The sequence below is a fragment of the Nematostella vectensis genome, chromosome 1 (genome assembly GCF_932526225.1).
Source record: "Nematostella vectensis chromosome 1, jaNemVect1.1, whole genome shotgun sequence".
Taxonomy (NCBI): domain Eukaryota; kingdom Metazoa; phylum Cnidaria; class Anthozoa; order Actiniaria; family Edwardsiidae; genus Nematostella; species Nematostella vectensis.
Window position 1 is genome coordinate 13,899,792 of NC_064034.1, and position 22,533 is coordinate 13,922,324.

The 22,533-nt window shown below is 42.6% G+C and overlaps 1 protein-coding gene across 1 annotated transcript; it reads right to left on the reverse strand.

The window, feature by feature from the left end:
* Positions 1–714: 714 nt before the first annotated feature.
* Positions 715–21,363, reverse strand: LOC5505059 (uncharacterized protein NKAPD1). Its single transcript, XM_048728396.1, has 5 exons — positions 21,283–21,363; positions 21,013–21,104; positions 2,848–2,946; positions 1,996–2,112; positions 715–1,607 (listed from the first exon to the last, which is right to left on the reverse strand). Exons 1-5 carry the CDS (start codon positions 21,355–21,357, stop codon positions 1,589–1,591), a joined length of 402 nt encoding a protein of 133 aa, XP_048584353.1. The 5' UTR covers positions 21,358–21,363; the 3' UTR covers positions 715–1,588.
* Positions 21,364–22,533: the final 1,170 nt, after the last annotated feature.

The following is a 22,533-nucleotide window of genomic DNA, read 5'->3' on the forward strand; positions in this document are numbered from 1 at the left end:
TTGGGTGGGTTCCGGGTGTTTTATTAGGCTGTTCTTGGCCGATACAGGGCTGGAAGGCTAAGGGTGTAGTATTATACAGTTATTAGGCGGTAGTGGGTGGGAACTCTGTGATGGAGGGCTAAGCATCTATATATTTTTTTAGTATTTACTAAACCGTTTTATACATCTATTTCAAATAAGGTTGCACTCGGAGAATCTATGTCGTAGCCCGCAGTGCTTCATGGGTATCAAATAAATAAATATAAGTAAGCGTAAATAAAAACAAACACAGGTTAGAAGGCTTTAACATTCTTGTTTATGTCCCTCAAACGTTCACACGGCTTTCAGAGACCAGGATTTAGCCATTTATCGTTACCTTAAAAGCCCCCGGTCAAAGAAGCCGCTTCAGCATTACTGGAACTGCCACACTCGAGTGAACACTGCCAACATCTTAGGAGATGTTGGCCAACTACTTTTTACGCGCCCCATCCCAACCCCAGCCCTTTCAGATGGAATTTGGCTATACTTTCCCCTTTACCCTCATCGTCTTGTGAATTACTGCCCCTTTTAGTTATCCGTTGTTAAAACTTAACGCATTGCAAAGCAGGGTAAAGCATTTCACCCATGGTAAAAGTTTCAGTTACAAACGACAACAAAATAAGGCCTTGAGAAAAAGCCAGGTTAGCTGTACGAAACAACTGCGCTTAGTCAAACAACTTATCAAAAAGCTGTAGAGCCATTTTTGTTCTTCTTTATTCTATGATACTCATCTATAAATATCGTGAAGGTTTTATTATTAGCAAGGATGGGTACAGGGCGGTGGATTGGTTTGATACCCAGCGAACTTTTGGGGGTCATGTCTTCTTTTTCCTTGCTACGTATAACATAATATTAACATAATAAAACTTTTGGGGTAGCAGTTACTTGACAGACAGTTATTGTATTAAGTGTTTCCCTATGCTAAGACTTGACACCTTCTGTACTTGACTAAAACCTGCTCTCGAGAATCTCGAGAATTGAAACAATCGATCGATAGGGTTTCGAGACAAGAGAAAGGGTAATAATGGTAATAAGGGTAAGATAAGCCAAAATATAAAATAAAATCGTTGTTATGCTAAGGTTAGGAACATGTGATAAAAAAAAAAAGAATGCATACTTCACATAAAAATTTGCCCTCAGCTGTGGTCAATCTCTTCTTTGTCTCTTTTTGAAATTCCTTTTTTTCCTTACTAGAAGATAGTTTGTCCTTTGTTTCTGTACGAAAAATAATCCATGTTTCACATTTAAAAAATGAAATCATCTGTGCTCAATATCTCTTTTGTCCCTTTTTGAAGATGTTCTCTTTTTGTTACTAGAAGTTGGTTTGTCCTTTGTTTTTGTAGACTTCTTATGTGATATGGTCATCCTTTTTCTTCTTTCTCTACTTGAACAACTACCTGTGTCGGAATCTTTAACAGTTCTTTCCTTTTTTCTTTTTTCAGTCTTGCTTTTCCTTGAAGTTTTATCCTTTTTTCTCTTTTTTCTTTTTCTCTTTTCTTGATTTAATTTTGTCTCTGAGTCTGAGCTTTGCACAGTTCTGATCTTTTTACTTTTCCTTTTCCTTTCATCCTTACTGGAAGATTTTTTTTCTATTAGTTAAGAAAAGTAAAGGCATTTTATAGATTAGTATAGCAAAGATTTCATGATTTAACCTGCTTGCAATTACTTTACAAATGGTATCTAATATAAAAGACATACAGTAAATTATTTGGAGGCCGATATTAAGATTTTGTTATTCACTACTTTTTTCAGAGGTTTTAGTGTTTCTTGTGTCTCTACTTTCTGTAGGGAGAAGGAACAGAAAGTTGTGCAAAGGAAAGAAGTTATAGGAATAGGGATTGATAGAGGGAAGTTGATTGGGTGTATATCCGCCCCATTTTTTAGTAAAAAAGTGAATGACAGCTGCTTTGTATGATATTACATTATCAAACCTCATACTAAACCCAGTTTAATCTTTAATTCACCAGTGTAAGTTACCGTTTCTTTGAAGTCTTCTTTTTCTTTTTCTTCTCATCTTCAGAGTCATCATCAGAGTCAGTAAAACCTGAGGCAAACTCCTCAGGGTAAAGCTCTTTGTAGCCACTGTGACCCCATCTGAATAACAACATATTACAATACAACTACACTTGTAAATCGCAAGCTCTGATTGGTGTATCAAGACACGCTTGATGTCAGCATGTGCATGCAAATTGGAATCCTCCTGGTTATGATGCTGTTTCAGTCAAAACTGTGATGCTGCCAAGTTATATTCAGGGCTTCTGGAATTACGCGCTTGTGCGGAAGCGCGTAATTTAGCTTTTTCCGCGTAATCCACAAATTTCCGCGTAATCCCGCGTAATTTGGCTAAATTTTGAAAGACAAAACATTTAATTGCACAGCTGATGTGTTCTTTTAGGGTTGTTACCTCTATTTCTCGTGTAAAATGAGAGATATTCTTATTTCGTGCTTTTCTTCGGTACAAAATGTTGTTTGGGCGTAACAGTTGATATTCCGCGTAATTTAGCGCGTAATGATTGATTTTCCGCGTAATTTAGCCAAGAATCCGAGTTTTTTTCCGCGTAATTCCAGAAGCCCTATTTCACTAGACTTTGTCTTTGGTCATTGTAGTGCTGTTGCACTATATAATCAAGGAGTTTCATGGCTAATTAAGTATTTTACTCCTTTCCAAATAATAGTCTGTGTGCATTGTGAATAGTAAACGCATTGCATATTGTTTTACCATTGTGAAAAAGTGTTTAAATTAATATTAAAAACAGTGCAAAAAAGGGCAAGTCTACTTCTTTATAAGACAAGACAAGGTACAGTTCCTACTGTAGAATTAAATCTTACCTATCAGTACAGGAGCTTTCAAATTCAGTTAACTGCTTCACCCAGTATGTGTTCCTCTCACCAGAATCTGAAGGTTCATCACTGTGCAACCTTCCTCTTCTACAGACGATCAAAACAAGACAAATTAAGCAATGATATCAATGTATCAAGTTTCATGATAATTTATCTTTATTTTATTCTATAAGAAATTTTATACGCTATGCTATAAAAAAAACTATGCCGAAAATATTTTCCCTCACTTTTCTCTGCCTTATTGGGGGTCCTGTGTTCAGAGTGTTTGGCGGGAAATTCCTGCGAGTTTGCAGTCTACATTCAAGTCAAATGCAATCAAAGTTTTTTAGTTTGTATGGACATTGAAAAGCACAAATCCTTGCTTCATCCCCGGTATTGGTTGTTTTTTGGTGGTGGGGTCCATACTATTTTCTGTGTAATGTGACACGAAGGTCTGTGGCTTTATGTATGATCGGCTAAGCTTGAGATTTGTTTTGTCGTACGAAGAAAACATGGACCGACAGGATATCAGAACTGAATCTAACAACAAATGGAAGTTGAAAATGGTTTAGAATTAGTTTTTTATTCTGTAGTTGAAATGTAATATTTAACTATTTAACTATTTGTCACGTGACAGCCACACCCACCTGCCAATCATTCGTCACGTATCGCACCTAGGCTAGCCTCTCGGAACGCCAACCAACTTTAGCTCACATCTAAAAAATTTTTGAAAAGTGGCTTAAAGACATAAACAGTTTAATAAAATGGAGGAACAAACGGTGAAAGATCTGAAAGCCCTCACCGTGAGAGATCTGAAAGCCCTCGCCAAGGAGCGGGGTATCCCCAGGTATTATTGGATGCTAAAAGCCGGACTCGTCGAAGCGCTGACCAACGCGCCACCACAAACCCCTTCGGCTGAACTTCTCAAAGGGCTGCCACTACCGCCTCACATTATTCCGTCCAACACATCGGAGAGGGTTCTGGACGAACCGATACCTGAGATTAATGTCCCCATTCTCAAACCCTCCCCGCCCACGCGAAATTCCCACGTCCGTCCACTCAAGCATTTTGCGAACAGGGCGGTCGGCTCAATCAAGAGGGAGTTAAACGAGTTTGCGGACTGGATACAATCTTATGTCCCTGAGCCTGTCAAAAAGACTGTAGATAAACGAGTCAAACGTCTGAAGGAAAAGATTAAGCGTATATCCGAGGGGACAGAAGGTCGCTTCACACCCAAAGAACAACGGACAGCATTGAAGGGGTATCTTAAGACCCACGGAATAGCCGGGCAGGAAGGGTACGACCCCAAGACATTCATCGCTAATATCAAACCAAAAGTCCTAGAGCTCATCAACCGACAAAAGAAGCCTATCAAAGTAAAGTTCATCTTTACCTGTAAGTTCATCAAAGAGGACCCAGCCACCGCCCAGATCGATGAAGAACTGGGATATTTTCATACAGAAAAGCCCGAAACTGTAACAGAGTCGACCGATTTCTCCGACTTGTTCGATACGATGACAAATTATTTACTCGGATTAGTTGAGCAATTCCAAAAGCAAAGCTCCGGATGGCAATTCGACCAGGTGGAATACTTTGACATCAACATCGATCCCTTTGAACCGCTTTCTGGATCTTCCTATATTCCGCTGCCACCGAAACTAGCGTCCAAGAAGGCGATCATCAATGTTAAGAACGAGAATGATCACGAATGTTTCAAGTGGGCAGTAACCTCCGCTATGTATCCTAGGGAGAAAGATCCTCAAAGGCTCAGTAAACAAATGATAGAGAACTCTGAGAAATTCGACTGGTCGGGGATAGAGTTCCCCGTCTCACTAAAACAGATTGACAAGTTTGAGAAACAGAACCCATATACGGTTAATGTGTTTGGATACGAAAACGGAGTATATCCATTGAGAATCAGCGAGAAGGATCCAGATAATGCAATCAACTTACTTCTCATCTCGGATGATGAGACGAATCATTACTGCTGGATAAAGAATATGATGAGATTAGTATCTACTCAAATTGATAAGTTTCATCATACTCGGTTTTTATGCCGTAGATGCCTGAACTCGTTTCGATGCAAACAATCGTTAGAAAAACATTCTGAGTGCTGCGACAATCATGAAGCGGTTAGAATAGAGATGCCTAAGATAGACAAGGATGGGAATCTACCCCACATTAAATTCGAAAACTACAACAGAAAAATGCGTGTCCCCTTTGTTGTCTATGCCGACTTCGAGAGCTTCACAGAGGATATAGACACTTGCTCCCCAGATGGGAGTAAAAGCTTCACTAAGCAATACCAGAAGCACAAACCGTCTGGTTTCTGCTATCTCGTCAAGTGTTTCGACGGAGATATATCCCCATCCGAGCTTGTACGATACACAGCTGAATCTCCAGACGAAGATATCGCACAGCTTTTCGTAGAGTCTTTGGAGTCAGACATTAAGAAAATTTACGGTAAGTTCAGGTTCCCTAAGAAGGTAAAAATGACTCTGAGGGATAGAATTGACTATAACAATGCCACTCGCTGTCACATCTGTGAGGATGAATTAGGAGAGGACAAAGTTTTGGACCACTGCCACCTTACAGGAAAGTACAGAGGCGCTGCTCACAACGAATGCAACTTAAACCACAAAATTCCGAAGTTCTTTCCTGTTTTCTTCCACAACCTGTCCGGGTACGACAGTCATTTGTTTATCAAGAACCTAGGCGCGTCAGAGGGTAAGATAAGTTGCATACCTAATAACGAGGAAAAGTATATTTCTTTCACGAAACAGGTCGTGGTCGACAGTTTCACGAACAAGAAGGGCAACAAGATTGATGTTAAACGTGATATCAGATTTATCGACAGTTTCAAGTTTATGTCAGCCAGTCTCGACAGTCTAGTAGGTAATATGTCAAGGGAGTGCTTCAAAAACCTGGCGAAGTACTATGAGGGGGAGGAGCTACAGCTGTTGTTGAGGAAGGGTGTTTTCCCTTACGACTGGTTAGACGGCTTTGGCAAGCTCGACGCAACACAGCTCCCACAGAGAGAGGCGTTCCACTCCAAACTCAACGACACCGACATATCGGAGGAGGATCACCTACACGCGCGGAGAGTGTGGGAGGTCTTTGGGATGGGGACCATGAGGGATTACCACAATCTGTATCTAGAGTCGGATGTGTTGCTTTTAGCTGACGTTTTCGAGAACTTTAGAGACGTTTGTCTCAAGAATTACGATCTGGATCCCGCTTGGTACTACACAGCGCCGGGGCTGGCTTGGGATGCAGCCTTGAAGACCACCAAGGTGAGGCTAGAGCTTCTGACGGACTTCGACATGTTGCTCATGATTGAGAAGGGCATCCGTGGGGGTGTCTCCATGATAAGCAACAGACATGGGGAGGCAAATAACCCTTACATGAAGGAGTATGACCCTAACCTACCTACAAAATATATCACCTACCTTGATGCGAACAATTTGTACGGCTGGGCGATGAGCAACCCTTTACCGACTCACGGTTTCAGGTGGATGGGTGACCAAGAGCTGTCAGGTTGGAGAGACCGCCCATGCATTCTGGAGGTTGACTTGGAGTACCCCCACCACCTACATGACTTGCACAACGATTACCCACTAGCCCCGGAGTCTATCGGGCTAGGCAAGGTGGACAAGTTGGTCCCCAACCTCAACAACAAGACAAAGTACGTTATCCACCATGAGACTCTGAGACTTTATGTGAGTTTTGGGCTAAAAGTCACCAAGATTCACAGGGGTGTCACTTTTGAGGAGTCTGCGTGGCTGGAGCCCTACATTGACTTGAACACCAATCTGAGAGCCAAGGCGACTAATGATTTTGAGAAGGACTTCTTCAAGCTGATGAACAACTCCGTCTTTGGGAAAACCATGGAGAACATTAGGAACAGGGTGGACATTTGCTTGGTGACGGACGAGAAGCAGGCCAAGAAGCTCATATCAAAGCCGAACTATCAACATCGCACCATCTTTTGCGAGAATCTAGTCGCCATTCACATGAAGAAGACAAAGTTAACCTTCAACAAACCCGTTTACTTAGGCATGTCCATCCTGGATATAAGCAAGACGCTCATGTATGATTTCCACTACAACTTCGTCAAGCCCAAGTACGGTGAGGATGCAAAGCTCTTATTCACTGATACGGACAGCCTGATGTATGAGATCGAGACGAAAGACTTTTACAAGGACATCAGCGGGGATGTGAGGTCCATGTTCGACACCAGCAACTTTCCGGAGGGTCACCCATCCGGTATTGAGGTGGGTGTGAACAAGAAAGTCATCGGAATGTTTAAAGATGAGGCTGGGGGCCAGCAAATTACAGAATTTGTAGGACTGAGAGCCAAACTTTACTCATACAAGAAGGATGAAGGTGAAGAAGAAAAGAAATGCAAGGGTGTTAAGAAAGCCGTCGTCAAGAAGAGCATCAGTTTTGATAACTACAAGGATTGCCTATTTGATAAGAAACCTCAGATGAGACTGATGAATGTCATCAGAAGTCATAAACATGATGTTTACACTGAAACGGTGAACAAGGTCGCTCTATCTCATGAGGATGACAAGCGGATCATCCGTGACGATGGCATCCACACTTATGCTCACGGTCATTTCAGAACGCTATCAGGTGGTGACTCGGTATCTTCAGGGACGACTTGAAGTTCCTATCTAACGAACGACCTCCTTGGCGCACCTTCAGAGAGGTAGTACAACACAGGCTGTCCAACCGAAACAACACTACGTGACAGATCGAAGACTTTCAAACTCCAAATAGGATCTGTGGCTCGTCTGCGTTCACCTCCTTCCTCTTCTCCAGGAGCTAACAGATATCTAACTCTAACCCCCGGTGGTAGTCTAACTTCGTCAAGTCCAACAGCTCGCTTATACGCTGGAGGGTCAATATCAACCTCTTTCAACGCAATAGATTTTGCGGGCTCTTTGCCGGTGATTCTTATAGGCTGACTATTCAGAGTTTTCAAAACACCCGGCAATCGTTTCACCCAAACTCTGGACCGATCATCGCTAATCATTTCTTGAGCATACTGATGAGAAAACAACCTCTCCGCCAGTGTTCTATTGGCGCGTTCGACAAAAGCCTGTGCGCGATGGTTCCCAGCCTCGCTTCGCTGGATGGTAACCCCCTTCTTTTTCATAATCTTCGTTACCTCTCCCATAAATTCTGTCCCCGGGTCGACAATCACCGTATGAGGCCATTTAAGTTTTCTGGAGTATATCTTTTCAAACCCTTTAGCAATTCCACTCGAATCCTTGGTAGTCAGTGCTTCCGCATCTTTATATCTCGAGGCAATATCAATCACGACCAAGGCGTAACGGTAGGTTTTTCTGCCTCATTATCGTGGGGCATAAACAACAGATCGGCTTGGTGAATCTGATTAGGTTTATTCACAGTCCAATGCGGTCTGGGGGCATACTTTGGAGCTGGGAGATAGATCTGCCACAACGCCTGTTTTTCAAGCCACTTCTTAGCCTCGGCTTCACTGACTTTAGCGACACTAGCTAATTTAGAAATAGCTAAATACCCTTTCCAGTATCCATCGGTGGAATAGTATATTTTTGATAACCTGCTTTCGTTACTCATTTAAAGATTATCTCTCTTTTCTTAAAATAAAAGATGGCACAAGCGATATCAGAAAAAATTAATCATCCTGGTGAGGCCATTCGAGATTTGGTTACAAAAGCTCTGAAGGACAATAAAATTTCTGATGAAGAATTTTCACTCATCTTGTATGAGGTTGATAAGTTTGAGTCTCTTAAGTATGTAAACATACCAAAACTTACCGAAAATGGCGCATACTTAATATTCGACTTAGGCGTCACAACCGGTGTGGTGATTAGCTGTATTGGACTGCTTGTACTAAAGATTATAAACCCTTTTTCAAGCTATATATTTGATAATGAACGTCAGATGGGTTGACCATGTCACTGTAGTATATTTTTGATAATCTGATTCCGTTATTCATTTAAAGATTACCGATCTTTTCTTAAAATAAAATATGTCGCAGGCAATTTCAGAAAAAATTAATCCAAACAGAATCCCACGGGAACCCTTCGGCTTGAAAGCGGAATCGTCGCTGAATCGAATTACACTCAATCCCTCATCGGCGAGTCCTGGAGAAACCCTCTATATAAATATTCCAAAACTTGCAGAGAATGTAGTGATTGTTCCAGGTAGTGTATCCTTACTATTTGACCTAGACGTCGCAGGACACGCGAATAATACTCTCATCAACAACGTTGGTCGGAACCTAGTGTCAAGACTCAAGATTCTTTTCGGCGGAGAAACACTACAGGATACTCAAAGATACGATCTCTTTCAAACCTATCACGACTTATACTTACAAGCTGAAGACCGTGAGGATAGAATAAAACAAGGTATTTCCTCTGAAAACATGAGGAAGCTCAGGACAAATGCAGGTGATAAAGTGACCTCAGATGCTAAGGAGGTAGCTCTTGCAACAGTTCACAACACCAAGTACTGCGTTCCACTCGACCATCCTATTCTCAGCGAGCATGGGGCCTTTTATCCAAAGGCGTTACCTCATCCGCTAACCTTTGAAATTACTCTAGCCCCAGTCTCCGATGTCGTTGTTTATGCTGATACGGTAAAGACTCCAACGTACACAATCACAAACCTCGAGTTGGAATATGCTTGCATCTCAAGTGAATACTTGGCTCGTGAGGCGTTGTCGGCTTATCAGGTTGGTAGAGGATTCTTTTACGAGAACGTCATTCTCCACAAAACGTTCACCATTTCCAAACCTAATGATAGTGTCATAAACGAGCACATTAATCTGCCGAGGAGGTCAATGACAGGGATATTGTGCCTGTTCACAGAGAGCTACACCGGAGGAACAAGAGATTCCGTAAGGTTTGTCAATCCAAGTATCACATCGATCAACATTAATGTGGATGGCATGCCAAACCGTCTCTACTCCAAGGGAATGACACCGCCGGACCTCTGGGAGTCGGTAAAGAAACGTTTCGGTAGAGAGGGTGTCAAGCAAAAGGATTTTTACGCTAATAACAAGTTTGCTCTGTGGGTCGACTTGAGGGCACACCCAGATAACAGCATTCACGGAGGAGGTCTGGTCTTGAACAACACGCGAGACGGAGTAAAACTCGAAATGAAACGGAAAATTGGAGGAACGGGAAACATCACCTGCTACATGTTTGTAGTAGCCGACGCGTTGATGGAGGTTATGAACTCGAATTTGAGAGCAATCATGTATTAAAAAAGACTTGTGTGATAATACAAAAAGGATGGAAGAACTACGAGAAAAAGTTCCTTTTCATTGTATTATCACAGGACCTACTAATTGTGGGAAGACAAAGTACCTCACGGAACAGCTCCGAGGACCGTTCCGCAATGTGTTTGAATACATTGTGTTGATTTGTCCGACTTATGCGAAAAATAAGTCCTATCATAGATTTGCTCACGGAGATAGACGTTTCTTGGTATTATCGCCGGATGCTAGTAACAGCGATGAGATCAACGAGTTATTAACAGATTGTGCGGTGCTATTTTCTGGTACAAATACGTTACTCGTTTTGGATGACTGTGCTGTGTCGAAAGATCTAAAGCAACGCTCGAACAAGTTTATCGATCTAGCGTTCTCAGGGAGACACGATGGGTTATCAGTGTGGGTATTGACGCAACAATTAACGTCCATAGCAAAGCCCTTCCGTGATAACGTCGCCTGTGTGGTTACATTCCATAATCCATCTCAAATTGGCACCAAAACACTGTTTGAAGATTATGGAGGTGACCTAGACGTCGAGACTCGTAAAAAGTTTGTAGAACTGCTGAAAACTGAAAAGTATTCTAGACTCTGTTTCTGTCTACGGCATCCATTCCAAAATTATTTAGAGATTCCTGCGCCTAAGGAGAGCTAGAGTGGTGAGCCCTGATTAGAGAAAAGTTGGGGAGCTCGAGGGGCCAGCCCCTCGAAGTGGTTTAAAAACATCTTGGTCTACTTACAAAATAAGATGGCAAGCATTGAGGATTATATGGAAGAGGAGCCTAAGTCTAAGGGGAGCTCGAAGGGCGAGCCTCTCGAAGACGATGTTGAAGTCAAACGAGAATCGCTGGCTATTCTCGCATCTCTTGGGACTACAAAGGAATTTCTTGGTACCGGTATGAGTCTTGGTGATATCAAGAAGCTCTCAGCAAAAGACGTCGAAAAGTACTTTGTTCGCTACCAGACTGTCTTAGGCAAGCAAGTTACTGATGGATTAGTAGAATCGGCACTTCAAGCGGTGTCTCAAGTCATTTCCTACGTGGTTCCTGTAGATGACACCGAAGCGCTTAGCAAAGACTTACAGAACGACGAGTTGGTTAAACGCGAATTGTCAAACTTTGCAGGTCTCTTGGTGTTGAAGGGAGGAAGGATGGTGGCACTTGCTAGTGCCCTCTTTCGGGTCGCTAAGCATGTTAAACTAACACCTTCACAGGAGACTTCCAACAAACTTCAAGAAGTTTCAAGCACAACTAAGCAAACTCTTGAGCACACCTAAGCAAGCTCTTGAGCACGCCTAAGCAAGCTCTCTTGAGCACGCCTAAGCAAGCTCTTGAGCAAACTACTAAGACGCCATTTAAAGATTATGTTTCTTATTGTAAATCAAAATAAGAAATGTCTGACGAAAATCAAGAGGTTGAACAGATTACTAGGAACCCACAACCAACAAAAAGCAAGGAGAAAGATCCTAAAAAAGTCGCTGCTGGTAAGAAAGTTGCCGAATATAATAGGAGGGCTAGAGAAGCACTTGCTAGGGAAATGGAACGTGACGCGGAGGCGAGTTCAGAAGACGCTACACGAGCAGAGACACCCCACCGCAAAGCGGACGCTTGGATTCCAGAGCTATCGTTTACAACTGTACTGTCTCTAGTTGGAATAGGGTTCACCGCATTGGATATGTATATGCGTTTTTACAAAAAGCAAGAGGGCGAACCGTCTAAGACTAACGTCAACGAGACCGAAACTATCGAGAGACCCACCCCCCACCTAGGGGGAGCTCGAGGGGCTAGCCTCCCAAACGCTACGCCAAAAATAGGAATGTTGTGATTTAAAGATTATCTGAATCTGTAATAAATAAAATCATGTCAACTGAAAACAAACTTGTGAAAACGGTTACCGACTCAGAAGTCATTGTCGGATTGGCTGCCGGCGTGGGTTATGTTGCTAAAAAGGCTATGAAAGAATCGTTTATCAGCGACCCTTCGTCAAGTGTTACAAACTATGCTAAATGGGTTGCTGTCCTGTCCGGTAGTATGTATTTGAAAGATTATCTGGAAACACAAAAGATTTTGCCAAAACCGCTGTAGGCGACTTAAAGATTTTATAGACTGATTAATAAATGGCAAGTATAGCGCTGATGATTGGTGGAGCTATTCTTAATGCGACGGCATTCGTTGGAGGGAGTTACCTAGCAAGATACTTATCTTCTGACGCTACTCATGTTGATAAAGAAAAAATAAGACATGATAAAGCACTTGAAAAGTATCAACAAGCAATGGGTGATTGGCAGAAAAAAAGACAGGAATACCAGGATTGGTTTGGGGAAGAATATAATAATAAACTTTGTGCAGACCAGAATGATAAGGAGACCGATCAGGCTTTCAAACTATACGCTCAAACACACCCAGATTTTGATTTGAAAGAGCCTGAGCTCTCAGATTACTACAGACCGAGTAGCAACCAAAAGATGGGAGAGATGGCATATGTTGGAGGTGGAATGGCAGCTCTTGGCTATGTAGCGAGTAAATGGCTCTGAGCATATTCGGTGTAAAGATCACTTAAAGATTTCTTATCTTCGAACAAAATAAGAAATGGATGTAGATTTTGATCCCACAACAGAAGAAGGTAGAGAAGATTTGAATACTACTGTAGACGAAGATTATGATTCTCTTATTCCAAACGATGGTGAGGGAAGAGAGTCATGGAATGAAAGGATTTCAAACAGATTTGGTAGAGGTGCAAGCTATGTGAGTAGGAGGTTGATCGATTTATGGAAAACACGAAACCCCGGGAGGGTCGTCCCCGAATACATGGAATTACAGAATATGGAGGGTTCTTCTTCAACGGACGCACTTAGGGTAAACCTTTTGTTATCGAAATATCCAGATCTTGATGAAAATTTAGTTCAGATTTCAACGAATGAAAGAGGAAAACAATTCATTTCCTTCTTTTCTGCAAGAAAAGGTGGTTGGACTAGACCAGAAAGGTTGTATAATGAGGATAAAACGGTGCGGAAGAGTGTTGACACCAAAATCAGATCCGGAAAGTACAAGCAAATTCAGATTCAACTCGATGAACTAGACGCTACAGCTAATACACTCAGAGAAGAAGAAGAGAGAAACACCGAGCAAATGAGAAAAAATAATGAGGAACGAAGTGAAACAACTAACCAAGAAAGACTAAGAGCTATAGATCGTAAAAATGAAGAGCTCAGCGAAAGAAATTCTGTCATAGATGAGACTTTGGAAGAGAATCAATTGGAGAGAGAAAATCTTGAAGAGAGAATGTCGTTGAAAGATCGTGTCAAAGCGATTTTTAAGAAATACGGATTTACAGTCGCTGCTGTTTTAACTGCCACTGGTGTTATAGTTGGTGTTATTGTAAGCAATCTGAAAGCTGGGCTGACTAGTGTTGCAAAAGGTGTTGGAAATGGTCTGAAAACAATAGGCAAAAAATTAGGAGAAATACTCCCAGGAATGGTTGGTGCGATAGCTAGTTTCATATTTAGAACGGCAGGTGAAGTTGTTGGCTTTTTAGCTAAAAACGCATGGCTTCTCATCGTCGCTGTCGTCCTGTATTTCGTAGAACGATTTAAAAGGAGACGGAAATCATAACAAATGGTAATACTCTACATTGAAGGAAAAGTTGCTGACTTTACTGTCTATTTAGAACAGCCTATCGAAAAGCCGCGGTTTATTGCGTTGCGAGGTTGTACGTTTTACAATCGTTGTAATAGTCTTTCAAGTGAGGGAACTGTTTCCGATGGTGAACACATTATCCTTAGAATTCCTGCGGGGCAGTATACGATCGAAACGCTAAAACGTCAAATAGACGAGGGTTTGCGTCTTGGTGAAAAGCCAATCTCTATTGAAGACTCGTCACTCGAAGCTCATCGAAACGTCGTGTTGAACGAGCCGCTTGCCTGCCTGTTAGGACTCAAGACCAAGGAGCTGGAAGCAAACACTCAACACGAGATACGGATGAAGGGTCTTGAGGCTATTTTTATCCACTGCGACCTTGTGAACGCGTCTAGCTCCCTCGAACAAGGAGCCCCCTCACAAATCTTAGCATGTATAGAGCTTGATAAAGAAAAGATAAACTTTAGTCCTCACAGTCCGATACAGCTTAGAGCCACATCAGTCGGTTACGTGAGTAGTCTTCGTTTTAGTATGAAGGACGGCGATGGAAATACAATAGAGAGTGGCCTCTACCCGATACGTCTAATCTTAGAAATTACTTAAAGAATAGCCTCTCTCCATAATAAAACTATGGAAGAATACAATTCAATCTACCCAAATGTACCACAACGTGGTGATAACTTCAGACTTCAAAAGACCCACGATGTTTTGGGAAGTTTGGAACAAGAAGTTAAACATTACGAGAATGTGAGGAAAAAGTATAAACGAGCGCAGAGCGTGTTTTCAAAGGTAAGTGTGGGCTTAGGACTCGCATCCGTCATTCTTGGGTCTAGTGGTTTAGGAACTTCTCTGTCAGGTTTGGGTATCGTCGTTGGAGTTCCGTTAGGCGCTCTGGCTGGTGTTTTTGGTCTTACGTCTGTAGGCTGTGCGGCGGTTTCTAACCGACTGTCGCGAAAAGTATCTAAGCACGACCAAACGGCGGCGATGGCAGGGGCAAAGGTAAACAGCATACGTGATTTGGTTTCTAAAGCTTTGAAAGACAACAAAATATCAGATGAAGAGTTTTCATTGATCTTGAATGAGGTGGATAAGTTTGAGGCTCTAAAGCTCCAGATCCGTCAAAAGTCGGGAAGAGAGGACGAAAAAAACGTAAACATTACCAAGCTGAGGGAAACAGTAAGAGAAGAGATTTTGAAAGACCTGGCGAATCGACCCGCTCGGTAAAATTTCTGTTCGAAAGAACCCCCGTTGGATGGATCTACGAATTGAGGTATGCAAAGAACTGATTTAAAAAAATCTTATATGTTAAATGAAGAACATATAAGATGAAGTTTACAGAATTTGTGAAAAGGTACCCTTACTATTCACGCTTTAGGTTCTCTGCCGACGAGCATGGCGATGTGCAATTCGTTTTCAATGGGGACGAATACGATCCATTCGACAAGAATGGGAATCTAGTCAAGACGTTATACCGCTTCCCTGGTAATAGCTGGAAACCTGAGAATATCCAGGATTTTCTGGTCGCCGATGACGCACAGGCATACAAGGAAACAATTCAGCAACTGTTTGGATTTCCAAAACAATATAGATTAGACGCGCGTGCAGAATACAAAATATCGCCATGGGACGAAAACCCTACGAAAAATAATTACGTCTCTTTTGATGTTTTTATAACACCGAAGCTAAAGACACATTTTGTTTTCAGGGACATATTCACCGACAGCTTGCTAGTATTCAGAACAGCAAAGGAGGCTAGTAGGTGGCTCGACGCCCCGAACCTCAGTTATTGAAGTCAAGCCTTAAATTTTGCTATGTTTTGCGCTACTGCTGGATGTGGTGTGACGCGTGACATGATTGACGACTCTCAAGTGGGGTCATTCTACAGGTTTCATATCATTTTCACTATCAGACGAATATTAAATGAGCTACAATGTCCTCTTCCTAAAGATAAGCTCTTTAGTTGGAATAAAAACTTCTACAGCGAAGCAGCTTACCAAAAATTAAGGGCAGAGTTCCGAACTGGTGGTGATTTCCGGTTCCTTGGACCGATAAATCATGGGTTAGGAAATGTTTATAACTACGATTATCACGGATTGTCATCTTCTAACGACAAGTATAAACCCTATGGTACCATTGACCAATTACACGACGAATGGGATGCTGCTAAAAGCGACGACGAACAAATGAATCACTTTGAGATCGAGTACCTGAAAGACCCTAGAACCGAGTTTCAGTACGAGTGGTTCTTTCCAGAAAAATCAAAGGGACTAACCAAGGCTGGGTTGTCTAGGATAAATCAAAGCATAGAAGCCTTTGTTTATTGTATTCTAGGCGCACAAGTTCAAACTCGGTCGTCAATCGTCGGTGACAGCGGTTCAGCTCAAGAAACGAAACAAGTCTTTTCGAAACTCTTTGAAAGCGCAGTGATAGAAAACGATATATCAAAAAGTATACAAAGGTATCAGTTTGCTTTACAACAGGCGAGGCAAAAACTAGACTTGGCTTTCGCCCTCGGTTGTTGGTTGAGCCCATCGTATCTTGTGATAAATAACAACACCTCAATCGCTGGTTATAATAACAAATTACAAAAAGCCACTACTGATATGAAATTGGGGCTAAATCCAATAAATAACGAGATAAAAACGATCCCAAAACATAATATGGGTCATTCAAAGATTGTGTTACCTCATACCGAGTCAGTCACGGCTCACAAACCGAAACCTGAAGCGAAAACAAACCCAAAGCCGGACGTGACTAAACCCTTGAACACGCAGCACGAAAATAACCTTGTCATGATCTCAGCCTTCACGGCTGGTTTGGCTTGGTATCTATTTCGGTAGCATGTGAGATGCACGTGTACGGATGTGACGTATTGCAATAAAACAATACCTGTTCACGTGCTAAACAATAGACCGCATACCAGATCCCCCTAACAACCACGAACTCTCGATGTAGACACAAAACCTATTTTCAGAACCGCTCGATGTTAGGGTGGTAAGGAATGTATGACGTCACACCGTCATATGAGCCTAGCTTTTGCGACATAGGGTCAGAAGCAATACGCATTTTGTAACGCGAGACACGTTACAAAACTAACTGGATCAATATTAATTTTCGCTACACGTTCTACAATGATGCTTTTGTCTGTCGTGTTCACATATTTGAGACCCTCCGCATAATTTACAAAAGAATTTCTGTTTGTTGTGCTCACATATTCCTTTCCCCTTGCAGTCTTTACAGATATATCTCACTCGTCTGTGCTCACAAATACTACTACCATTGCAATCTCTACACCGCGTTTTTCTTCGATTATGGGAGCATATTTGAGATCCGTGACAACCTTTGCAATAATATTTTACTTTGCCGTGAGGACATTTATAAGTGTTAGGTGTCGGTTCATCAAGAATATTATGTGGTGGTGGCTGCTCTTCAGCCGTACGTTCAACCGTTTGTTCCTCCATTTTATCAAACTGTTCACATCTTTAAACCGCTTTTCAATTTTTTGACACCACATACCAAAGCATGCCTCTCACGCCTACCCATCGAAACACTCTTCCAACATTTCCTTCTCTTGCTCATCAAGACACCAATCCCAAAACCTATCTGGATGCCAAGTCTTGGGTAAAAGCTCGTCCTCAAGGTCCCTGAGAAATCTGCGTTTGTGGTGGTACTTGAACAGTTCCTCGTGGATCGCGCCCCAGGTGGGCAACCAACCGCGACACATCGCCGCGACCCTAGCATGACCCCAACTCATCGCGCACCACATGGCTGTATCGATATTCGTCGCACCCCACTCTTTACACATCTTCACAATCTCCGCGTGACCGCGGCGCGCAGCGTGTACCATGACGCCGTTGAAACGCGTCGCACCCCACTCTTTGCACACTCTGACAATCTCAGCGTGACCACCAACCGCCGCACACGCCATAGCATCGTCAAAGTCTGTAGCACCCCACCCCTTGAGCAGCTTGACGATCTCGATGTGACCGTTCCTCGCCGGACTACTCATGGCATAACTGAAATCCGTCGCACCCCACTCTTTACACAATTTAACGATCTCGATGTGACCGTACTCAGCCGCGCCTATCATAGAATGTTCAAAACTCGTCGCACCCCACTCTTTACACAACTTGACGATCTTAACGTGACCTCTCCAAGCCGCCTCCTCAATGGCCCAATTGAAACTCTTCGCGCCCAACTTTTTACACAACTTGACAACCCCAACTTGTCCACCTCTCGCCGCGTACGCCATAGCATAGTTAACGTCCTCCGCACCCCACCCTTTACACAACTTGACGATCTCAGCATGACCACCAAACGCCGCAGACGCCATAACATGATCAAAGCCCGTAGCACCCCATCTCTTGAGTAGCTTGACGACTCCGATGTGACCGTTCTTCGCCGCCTCCCTCATAGCCCAGTCGAAATCCGTCGCACCCCAACTCTTACACAACCTCACGATCTCGACGCACCCCTCCCCCGCCGCGCGCCCCATGGCGGCGTTAAAGTCTGCGGCTCCCCACCTCATCAAGGTGGCGGCTTGATCCTCCGCGGTGAGATTTGTAAGACTCCCAGCACTTTGCATATCCATTTTGTTATTACATCCACGTCTTTAAACCAATTTAATCAATTTTTTTTAGATGTGCCAATTTACATCTACTCCGAACTGACAGTCTTCTGGAAATCCTGATTTCTCTGGAAATCAGGAAATATCATACCACATCAGGCGTACCCAGGACTGTAGCCACTTCTTTCGCTTTCCTACCGATGGTTAACTCGGAGATGCCGGCTCTTTCGGAGAAATTTTTAAGCGTAATATCGATCTTTTTTCGCCGTATCCAGTAATAGGTTAAAGCAGCCGCAAAGGATTGTGGGCGAGCGCGATTCAACTTAGACGAGCGATTCTTAGTCCTGTAGTAAAGCCGAACTACCTCCTCCTTTTGTGCAAGAGAAGCCGAGAATTTACCCATCACATCGTGAATGTGGTGCACAACGGTGGGAGACGCCCCGTGTAGTAAGTAATCTTTAGGTGCGTTAACACTAAAGATTTTTAGACCCTTAAGGCAACTCTTCTTGCTCAATCCAAAAGTCTCCATCAAGGTTTTCGGTGTCTGACACTTACCGGACATCTTGTAGGCGTAGTAGATGCATGCAAAGACGATCGCCTTTCGCGGGTCGCCGCGAAAAATCTGGCCTTTCGTCACCTGAGTGTATATCTCGTTAGCTTTGGCTACAATTACCCCACTAAAACCCATGTTTTCCACATCCTTGTCAATATTTCTATCCTCAGACCTACGTACCTGGACCCGACTTGGATTTGAAGACCGTTTGCCGTCGGAATGTCCGTAAAAACGCCATTCCCTTTCGTGCGCGATCACGCGCTGCATCTGTTCCCCGCACTCTAAGCAACTAGTGACCCCGTTTTCTGTGACTAGGTCGTCATGATTGCAAAGGGCGTTACTACTACCCTCGTCTTCCAAGGAGGCTCTACTAGTCTCGTATTCGGTGAGGGCTCGGTCAAACAGTGCAAATCCCGACACGAGAATGGGGATGTTAACCTCGGGCACCGGGTCGAGAATATTATGTGATGGGGGTGACTGATCTTCAGCCATACGTTCAACCGTTTGTTCCTCCAATTTATTAAACTGTTTATGTCTTTAAGCCACTTTTCAAAAATTTTTTAGATGTGAGCTAAAGTTGGTTGGCGTTCCGAGAGGCTAGCCTAGGTGCGATACGTGACGAATGATTGGCAGGTGGGTGTGGCTGTCACGTGACAAATGATTGACGGGTGGGCGTGGCTGTGTTCGCGCATGCGCAGGTGCGATCAAAAAAACTTTTGCGCGACCGATCAAATTTTGCGCCAGCTGCGCCAAAACACTACTACTCTATTCAACCGATATCATTGTGGGAGTTTTTAAAAAAACGCAAACTCGCGTTTGAGAGTGCTTTCTCTCGCTTAGAAAAATCGTTGAATTGCAGCTTCTCTTTGACTGATCATTTGAAAGTGGAAACCATTCCTGGTACCCCCTTTTAGCTAGGGATTGCCATTCGTGTGGCTCTTGAGTTTTCTAGTTCCTCCTTTTCTCCTTGAGATATGGCAAACACTTTTTCCGTCGCGTATTAGATATAACTTAAACACGAAACTGCGCCTTAAAAGGGTAAGGACCGCCCACAATCGACACCTTTTGAATTAAAATCCGAAGTAAAGATGGCCGGAGGTAATGGAACTCGAAGCTTGAAAATAAATTTCTTTGATTTGCTTATATATCGTACAATTCAGAGGCGAAAATAAAACATATTTAGAAACTTAAAGTAGACTTATACATCACATATGAAATCTAGAAGCACAAGAGGAGCTAATTCTCGCAAAAATTTGCCCAAAATTTGAGTTGAATTCGAATTACGCGCCAATTTGTTCGGGCCATTCATGAATCGTCCTTGTCTCCGCCATGTTTACGAGCCCACAATATCTTTACAGCCGCTACACAGTATAGAACATGCATGCAATAGTCCCTCGGGATTCGGGTTGAGCTATTGAAGAATTTTAGGACGTTATTCATTGATTTTCTGAAACAACTGACAAATACGGAATGCGCTACACGAGAGGCGAGTTTTCGAGTTACAATGTCTCTATGACAATCTTTAGCCGTTAACAGCAAAAATAGCAATGGAAACGAGAAATTAAGTCCTAGAGTATAGCAATTTTGCTGAAGATTTTAAAATTATTTCGCTTTTAAATCGTCTGTTTACAACTTAGAATCTGCAACGTGACTTGCGCAACGGTAGTATATTTATCAATCGCGGCTTGTACCGTGCGATTCGCTCATCCTTTTATTAACTGGTTAGAACAAGTTTTTTACAAAAGCTTTGTTATATTACAGGTTTACTTTCAAAGGAGGGATTCTGCAGGGGTAGCTTATAGGCTAAAATGTAGATATTTTAGCTGCCAAGTGTGAGATTGCGAGACTGAGATTGCGTAATAGCGTGTGTAATCGTAATTCAACATATACCGGTGTTTATTGTCATTCTATGCGGTATGTGAAACCCTTTAATTTGAATATTCCTAGTAGAGTTTATTCTATGAATTGTTGTAATTTGAAATAATTTAAGCAGGATAGAGTTAAAAATATTCCTCTCTACTCGCATTGTTATTCAAAGCGCTACCGGGAGCTGTTGTCAGTTCGGAGGGTGAATGACAACTGAAGGTGACAAACGCCTGGCACAGGCCCTTTTATAGCGCGGTTTCGTGTTTAAGAAGATTGCACTTACCTTTTGCTAGTTGCTGCTAATGATGCAAGACAATCACTCTTTTGTGTGTTCTGTGCTTGTCGGAGACGCCACATATCTTGTTCTTCTCTGATCTTTTGTAGAGTAAAAAAAAATGAACGTAAAGTAGGGTTTAAGCTTTGTGTATAAGTTATATAAGAATGGTATCTTTAAGAGAATTCCGTTGTAGCTTTGCGTTATCTCTGATTTAGAAGTACAAAAACGCAAAAATATATCTAATGCTGATTCTCTTACGTCTGTCTAGGATCTTACCTTATTATGAGCATCGGTACTGCGGATGTAATTGTGAAGAACTTTCTTGTCGATAAATTTGCGTGCGACCGCCATCTTGGATTTTAGAGCACAGGGAGCCCAAGCTAAAAGTTTGTGGTTTTTATGATTTTCAGTTCCCTGCTAGCAGAGGCCTCTTTTCTCTGTATTTCGCTGGGCTGGAGTTCGCGAGGAAAAGATACCTCTGCCATGGGTCGCACGTTCGTTTGATCAAACCGCCGTCCACGATCGTGGACGAGATCCAGAGCGCATGCTCCGTTCATTAATTACTGGCCACTATTTTGAGCCTACAATGACTAGCGCATGCATGAAACGTATATCCGCTGCCGGATAATAAGCCCGCATTCGAAACGGCGTCCTCCGTAGAAATATCACGCGACGAATTATAAAAAGAAGCCATTCAATGCCTTATCTTCATTCAGAATTTTCTCTCTTTTGACAAACGAGTCAATCTTCCGTTTACAGGTTTTGCATATTCTTCTGGGAATAGCTGATCTAATTTTACCAAAAAGTTTTGTAACATTTTCTTCGAATCCAACTGTGCGATATTTACATTGAAGAAACTCGCCTGCCCAGATGTCTTGAAATTAATCCCACGAACAAGACAAAACTCGTCTTTGCTGCGTTTGTTGCTCAATCTTTTTAGTGACGTTTTAGGTGATTGAAATTGAACAGTTGTTTTGTTTTTTTTCGAAGAGGAGAACTAACCGGAGTTTGATTCATGATTTCCGACTAATCCCATGCAAAGCATATTGGCAGCTTTCGCGCGATGGTACGGGTTTTGGCACGTCGGTCGCTTATTAACGCTCACGCATGCGCAACACAAACAGTCTCGACCCATGGCAGAGGTATCTTTTCCTCGCGAACTCCAGCCCAGCGAAATACAGAGAAAAGAGGCCTCTGCTAGCAGGGAAGATTTTCAGGTAAGTCACAATAAAAAAACACACTAGACAGTAGGCAAAGATAGCCGATTTTTACGATACTTCACAGAGGTAATCAAAATGATCACTTCTAACAGTATGAGTCTCGTGTGGTTTTATTGTGAATTTCTTACAAATCCTATAAACCCAAACTGTAAACTTGGGCTCCCTGTTGCCCACACTACAACAATTCAATAATCATTGTTTATCTTTATCTAGGGTAACATCATAACCGAATTTACAGTTTTCTATCATATGGCCCTCGCAAGCATTGAAAGCACTGTCACTGGGGGTGGTCACTGCCAGAGGGTTT

Excerpts from the sequence above, each read along its gene's own strand:
- LOC5505059 (XM_048728396.1), bottom strand. The coding sequence starts at position 21,357 with ATGGCGGTCGCACGCAAATTTATCGACAAGAAAGTTCTTCACAATTAC. Across the intron at positions 21,105-21,282 it reads GTACCGATGCTCATAATAAG|ATCAGAGAAGAACAAGATAT; the intron begins GTAAGATCCTAG and ends ACTCTACAAAAG. Across the intron at positions 2,113-2,847 it reads GAAAGCTCCTGTACTGATAG|ATGGGGTCACAGTGGCTACA; the intron begins GTAAGATTTAAT and ends GTTGTTATTCAG.